The 7494-nt window shown below is 38.0% G+C and overlaps 1 protein-coding gene across 1 annotated transcript; it reads left to right on the top strand.

The window, feature by feature from the left end:
• Positions 1 to 1730: 1730 nt before the first annotated feature.
• On the top strand, positions 1731 to 4024 carry LOC137957129 (receptor-like cytosolic serine/threonine-protein kinase RBK2). The gene is made up of 8 exons (XM_068804854.1): positions 1731 to 1767; positions 1817 to 2194; positions 2293 to 2544; positions 2634 to 2788; positions 2932 to 3011; positions 3097 to 3232; positions 3416 to 3565; positions 3656 to 4024. The coding sequence occupies exons 1-8, from the start codon at positions 1731 to 1733 to the stop codon at positions 3812 to 3814; spliced, it is 1347 nt and encodes a 448-aa protein (XP_068660955.1). The 3' UTR covers positions 3815 to 4024.
• The last annotated feature ends 3470 nt before the right edge of the window (positions 4025 to 7494 follow it).

Raw genomic sequence — 7494 nt, 5'->3', positions numbered from 1 at the left:
TAGTTAACAAATAGTGGGAATCTGTTACCTGTATGATCGTTCTTCAACGTGAAGTAGGCGAAAAACCCATTGTAAAAGGCAGCTTACTGGCTACGTCTTCTTCGTGATTAATGCATATTTCAACGATGCGAATTTCTGAAAAGATTGCAGAAAGTGACTAGAAAAACTGAAAAAATAAAGCGACAAGGCAGCGAACACCCTTGTTCATTTATCTTTCTCAACAGCTAGGAGTGATCAGTATCAAATATCATGAAATGGGTAGTGTTGCAACTGCGAATTATAGTTAGATTTCATTCTCAGTTGCCGACGGCGGAGGAATTCACCACTGACCACTTCGCTCTAGTCCATCCTGGCGTCGCCGAGGTCGACAGTTTCTGCCGTTTTTCTAACAGCACTAAAGACGTCGGAGAAGACAACATTTATGTTTCGCCCTCCCGCTTACTTGTTTTATTGTATTATTATGTGCAGGAAATTATCTCCCCTTTGTTAACGGCACGCAATTGGCTGTTTTCCGACGTAATTCTGAATCATAAATGAATAAAAATATAATTTCATGGATAAAAATCAAGTTCACCCATATAGATTAAGAGATTGGATTCTCCTGAATCGTTTATCCCGGTAAAATTGGACACACACCCGCCGCCGCCTCCCCCGCCCCGTAAAACTTGGCCGGGTCAGGGTGTTCCAGGAAATCCGGAGTCGGGCCGACTTCACATACGGCCATCAACTGTTAACGAACAAACGGAATTCTGATAATTTTCTCTCGTGGAAGGAGTGGAGGGATCAGAATCACTTGCCTATATCTGGACACTCCCCGCTTTGTTCGCATTCCCGTAGAATCGAAAAATCCAGCGGCAGCCACTCTTCAGTTGCAGCCGGTGATGGCAATCTCCCTCCTTTTCTTAAAATAATCATTTTCTCTTTTCTTATATTTGGATTCCGGTTTTGAGAAGCACAACCCGTTCATGCCCTCTCATATTTAGTTACGACCGGCGTTGTTCCCTTCCTCCCTTCCGTTGTGCCTGCTCCGTCTCGTCTGAGTTCGTATGGAGATCCATGTCGCAGATCCCACTAACAATGATGATTCTGCTTCATGGTATCTTTCCTTTCCTTATTTTTTCCTCTGTTTTTTGCTTTCCGAATTATTCTCGACCTATGACTTGTTTTGAACTCATGAGCTTTTCTGGGTTTCGGCCGGTTCCTCGCTAGCTTCTCGTGTGATGGTTTTACTTGATTCTGTAAAGCCCGTTATACCACCTGGGTTTCACTTTCTTTATGTTTATTTTCTGTGCTATGGTTCCGTGCTACGGATAATTTGTTGCCTCGTTCTTTTAGATTATTCTCTTCTTACGTGCGTTCTTAACTTTTCCACAGTTTTTGACCTCTCTGCCGAATTTTGATCATTTTTTTCTGCCTCTGCGTTTTTCTACATAGATTATCAGTTTTATTCCCATTTACGGCTTCATCTGTTTTTGCTTCTTTTCTGTTTTCCGTTCTCTGAAGCAGGCTACAAGTTCATCTATTTTGACGATTGTAATTAGTTTCCTTTTCTCTGAATTTTCTCATATATGTTCTGTTCGCACTTTTTATTTTTATCCTTTTCCAGTGAAAGTCCGGACAATTCAGGCAAGGCGCCAGGAACCAGAAAGAATTTTGCCTTGGATAATGACCCTCCAGTGCTGCTTTTATCTGTCTCTGTTTCTGCTCAAGGTAATAACGATGCCCCAGATATGACAGTTTCGGTTCTACCGTCCTCTTCAACAATCAGTTGCTTATTGCATTATCATTCTTTTCGTCTCAGACTTGAGATCTTTAGATGTGGAAAAAGATGAGCCAGAACCTGGTGAGCAAGACTCTCCAAGAGCAGTTCTGGAAAATTGCACGCGGAGCTCAGAATCTGAACCAAACTCACCAAAGGCCAGCACTTCAAGTTCGGACACTTTCCTAACTCGAGGTGCCTCTACGAATTGGCGTGGATTCCTTCGATTATTTAGACAGAGATCCATGAAAAGATTATGCGCCTTACCTCCTCTTCCTGTCCCCAAGATGCCAAAAAGGAACCGAAGTGCCAGAGAGAACTCATCAAGCAAAAAACTGATTCCCCCTATTGACCCTGAAAGCATCTGTTTCAAACCATCATGGAAGAACTTCTCGCTCGCTGAGCTGAAAGCAATAACGAACAATTTTAGCTCTGGTCAGTAATCTCTCACTGTCTATTACTGCTTAGTGTCTAGGGAGATCGAAGCCAGTCTGATGAAACAAAAATTCCCCTATCCTCTTTCGTTTTTATAGAGAATGTGATAGGAAGTGGCGGCTATGGTGAAGTTTACAAGGGACAACTACCAGATGGTCAGTATGTAGCTGTGAAGCGGCTGAGTCGAGGAACAATGGAAGAGAGAACCAGTGATTTTTTATCTGAAATCGGGATCATTGTTCATATTAATCATCCTAATGCCGCGAAGTTGATTGGATTTGGCGTTGAAGGAGGGATGTTCCTGGTGCTTCAGCTATCTCCACATGGGAGCTTAGCATGTCTACTTACTGGTAAACTTATGACATGGATCTGCTCCCAAAAGTGATCATGGTATTCTGGTTTTCCGTCCGTTAATTCTGTTTTTCCCTTATGATTTTAGGTTCAAAAGAGAAGTTGAAATGGAGTGTCAGATACAAAATAGCTTTAGGCATTGCAGAGGGTTTGCAGTATTTTCATGAAGGTTGCAAGAGAAGAATCATCCACAGAGACATCAAGGCTGCTAATGTCTTGCTCACTGAAGAATTTGAACCTCAGGTATGAGGAAAAACCATTGCCTTGGATCTTTGAAACTAATTCTTTAGGACGATTTCATTTTCATACTCAGACATGTCTTAAGAGTTTCTTTCACAAAAGTAAGATGATTCAAGCTAACAGTTCGAGATCTCTCTCAATTCCAGATTTGTGATTTTGGCCTGGCAAAGTGGCTTCCAGAACAATGGAGCCATCATACAATATCCAAATTAGAAGGAACATTTGGGTTAGTATTTTTTCCCTTCTTTTTAACTCATTAGATTTTTTATTTTATTTTTTCTTATCATCTGTAACTCTTACCTGTATGGCAGATTCCTAGCTCCAGAGTACCTCCTACATGGGGTAGTTGATGAGAAAACTGATGTCTATGCCTTTGGGGTTCTCCTGTTAGAGCTAATCACAGGACGCCTAGGATTAGATCGTTCAAATCAAAGCCTTCTAATGTGGGTATGTTCACTTCTGCTTCATTAGCATTTCTGCTTTCCTCTGAGCCATGAGAGTACACACTTCATCAAGTACGATATTTTCTTTCCTAGAAAAGAAGAAAGGTTGTCGTTAATTCATTTCCTACTCCATTTTCCATTTGATTAGTAGGTAACTGACTGGTAACATAAAATTTCTTTGTTCCAGGCAAAGCCAATGCTCGAAAAGAATGATATAGACCAGCTTGTTGATCCCTCTCTGCTTGATGCTTTCGATAAAGAACAGATGAATCATTTGGTCATGGCTGCGTGTAGATGTGTGGAGAACTCCTCACTTTTTCGGCCTCGAATGAGCCAGGCATGTTCGAAACCAGTTTAGATACTGGATACCAGTCTTTTCCATGATTAATCGTAAAGGGTGACTTACAGTTTCGGTTACTGAGTGCAGGTTTTACAGATTCTGAAGGGTGAAGGTGACCTCGTGTCAGGGAAACCCATATTTATGCAGAGGACCTTCTCAGAAGAGTTGCTGGACGCTGATGAATATAACTCCACGAGATATTTAAACGATCTTCATCGACATAGGCAGCTTGCTTTGGAGTTCTGAAGGAGAAAGAAACTCCCTGTATATTATGGGAAGTTGGGATCTTAATCCTGGAAGGACTTTTTAAACAAGAAAAAATGTGATTATATTGCAGTATATAGATTTGTTTTCAATTGAGATTAGCTCCCCTTCTCGGAAGAATGTAGCTTGATTACCTCAGACACTATGGGAATAAATGAAATCAATCTGTAAGGAAAAAGACAATGAGTTGCAAATGTGGATCAAATTCTTTCAATCTTGGTATGGGAGCTTCTTTTTTTTATCATTGTTCATGTTAGAAAGCATCCATATGGAACTACCAAGACTGGTGACTAATACCAAAATTTGAGAGAAGATACTGCCTAATAATGTACAAGAAGAAATACATTTCTTCTTGGTAAAGGCCGATAAGCTTCCTCTACTATAAATCTTCTTGAGAATAAGCTTGGTTTAAGGTTTAAGGTAATTGTCAGTGACATTGAGAACCGAATGATACTGTTCACAGTGAGGAGAGTGGGAAACCTCTCAGGGATGATTTCTGAAATGGTACAGGACAAATGGAAAACAGACAAACCGGAGGTTAGATCGTTAGAGGACTTGCTTTTCACGGTAGGGCTTTATTTTACCTCGAGAAGTTTCTGTTGGAATTATGGTTTCAAATATATTATTTATAAAAATAAAAATACCATGATGTTAGAGGTGTGGGGCCCACTTCTAGATGTTTTGTCATTGAATGTTCAGTACATAGAATAATGGCCAGCACATCCCCCTATAGAGGTAGATTCATTGGGTGTATTGACTTTACACATCCCTTGGGCATAAGGAAATGTATCTCTCTTGAGGGGATGTATCTCTCCTTAGGGGATGTATCTTTCCTTAGAGGATGTATCTCTCCTAAGGGGATGTATCCTTATGAATAGTCATAATTGCCACACCCTTTGAAAATCTATAAATTCCTCCATGGTCTTACAAGTGAGGCTAAGGCTATTTGCACACCCAATCTGGCTGAACGGGAGCAAACTTATCACTTGTAAACGAATTATAAAAGGTTATCTTGTACACTTCAAGTTCTATTTATATTCTTCAAGATGAAAGGTACGCTCTCTTTATTGTTCTTATTTCAATTCTATGATATATGTATGGCTTTCATGATAATGGAATTATGGAGGATTTAATATCTATTTTATATGATGTTTATATTATTATTAGACATCAAGTATAACAGTTTCAATTTAAGGACGACTGCCTCAGCCTGTTCTCTTGTCTTCTATGACGATTTCGAATCAGAAGAACTAGGCATTGGAGATATCTCAAGGTTTCATTTTGAGACCTATTGCCATCCTTTTCTCCAAAAATTGAGTTTGACTCTTACGTCGAAGGTAAATCTTTTGCAATACTTCAGGCTTCGTTTATGTTATTTCTCGGTTAAACAACTTCCTTTTTAGTAATATTAGTTGCATGAGATAGTTACCATTGACAATTTGTTGTTTTGCAATAAAGTAGAGATGATTGGTGTTCGGGATCGAAGAGATAGAATTAGGTGAGCTAATATATAGATTTGCAAAATCAAGAATTTCATGAATATTCTCAAGTTCTATAGATTCTTATGGATTTAAAACTCTCTTTTTTGCATACAATATATTATTTTAAAAAAATTAATTTTGAAACTGAAAGGGAAGGGGAGGGAGAATACCAAATTTTTTTATCAAGTCAAGTAAGTATTTTCACTTCCTTATCTTTTACAAGTAGGGAAATCGATAGTCCGGTCCACCTTTGGTAACACTGGTTTTAAATTTTAACGTTATTTTTTAATCTATTTTTCTTGAAACAAACGTTACACTATGTATTGATATTAATACAAAAAAAACATATGTAGCGGGGGTACTGTGTTAAGAAGTGTTTACTTTTTTGGTATATCTGAAACCTGTTCAAAAAGTTTTTTTCATTATTACCAGGTTTTGTTCCTTTCTCGTTGACAAGATAGACAAGATAGGAGGGGAGGACTGAGGCTCCATCTTTCTTTTTTGTTAAAGAGTAGGAATGGAAGAGTCTTACATGACTCTCGCAAGAAAAAGTCTCACAAAAGGAGAGTTAATATGATTGAATCTAATAGGAGTCTCATAGGAAGAAGTTTCACATGAGTATCTCAGTTAAGAAGATACTTAATTATTTTAGTCTTCTATTTATGTTTAGTTGTTTAACTATTCTAGGAGTTGGACTTGGGCGTACCTGAGACATAAGTAGTTTAAATGTAATTTGATTCAACTTATTTTCTCTATTAAAAATAGAGGTTCATTGTACTCAGTTATTAATGAAGTCAGTGAATTGTTTATCTTCTCTAAAAATATAACATTGTATCAGAGCAAGTTCTATAAGTCGACTTGGTCAACCCACAGAGATAGTGTTTTTTTTTTTACTCTTTAGTCTTGTGTCTCCCTTATTTCAATAGTTATTTCCATGTTTATAGTTCATTCCTCAATTCAGGTTTTTATTTATTTGTTATTTGTTCAATCCTTTGGCTCCCTATGAGTTGTTGAAGATATTTGGCCTTCTCTTATTTCTCTTGTTACAGTCTCCTTCATGAGTTGGTCTTCTTAGTTGGTAGTTTGAAAACTACGCAATTTTTCTTGTTTATTTCATTGTCTAATCCAAAGACAATGAGGGAAGGTACAACTCTCTTTCAGGGCCTAATCGTCGTGTCCACCTATGTTACTACAGCATTCAAGGAAACCAAAAAATCTTCGGCCCTATGCCTTGTGGTTTCTACTTGTCCATACTAGTATTTGCATTGCATATGGATTATTATGCTTCACTTTTGTTGTTGTTATTTACGTTGTAGTTGTTTTGAAAACTTGTGTTGTCGTTTGAACTTTAGTTGTTGCATTAATTCTTGCCAAGAGGAAGTCCTAATCCAATTGGGTTCCATTTTTCCTAATTGGAGACTAATTTTTCACTGTGATAGTTTCTTTTTCAAATTAACTTTGGTGAGAATTGGCATTAGGAGTCTATTTACAACTCATTATGGTTGGTGCTAAAGTGCTCTATTTTTTTAGCACTAAGAATTGCATTCTTTAAGTTCGTTTATGAATAGCTCGTTTTCGGATGTTAAAACTATTGGGCTCGAGGTCGTGCTCGACTCAAACTCGAGTTTGAAGTATTTAAATCATGCCCAACTGGAACATTTGCAAGTTCGAGCTCAGTTCGGCTCGATGCCACCCCTACCCTTAACCACCTAGGAAAATTAGTAGGAAATGTAAGTAAATTAGAAAATAAAACAGATACAATCTTCTAAATTATTACTTAACTACCCTTACAATGTCCCTTTCACAATTGTCATCTTAGTTAATGAAAAATACATAAATAATAGACTTGAAGGTTCTATATCAATTATTAGGCATTAAAATTGGCCACCATTTTCGTAATTCCAAGGTTGGTGAACTTCGCCAAACTAGCTATATTTTCGAAAGCTAATCACAAAGTTGGAGCCCAGCACATTTGTATATTGAGAAGCACATGGGCTAAACAACATTTGTATCTGACATCAAATGTCACAAATGTAGTTCCTAATGTCTTTTTCACTATGAACAATGATTGAACCTAATGTTGTAAAACTTGACCCAATGAAGTGATCAAGTCCCATCCAACGTAGTTCAACTCTACCACTGGTCGAACAGGTGCTTTATTCATGATGATGTCAACATATC

This window comes from Aristolochia californica, unplaced genomic scaffold (genome assembly GCF_029961685.1).
Source record: "Aristolochia californica isolate CCGP_79_NKW_82.1479 unplaced genomic scaffold, dmAriCali1.0.hap1 SCAF_2, whole genome shotgun sequence".
Taxonomy (NCBI): domain Eukaryota; kingdom Viridiplantae; phylum Streptophyta; class Magnoliopsida; order Piperales; family Aristolochiaceae; genus Aristolochia; species Aristolochia californica.
The sequence above is the reverse complement of the archived record's forward strand: the minus strand, read 5'-3'. Positions and strand labels throughout refer to the sequence as shown.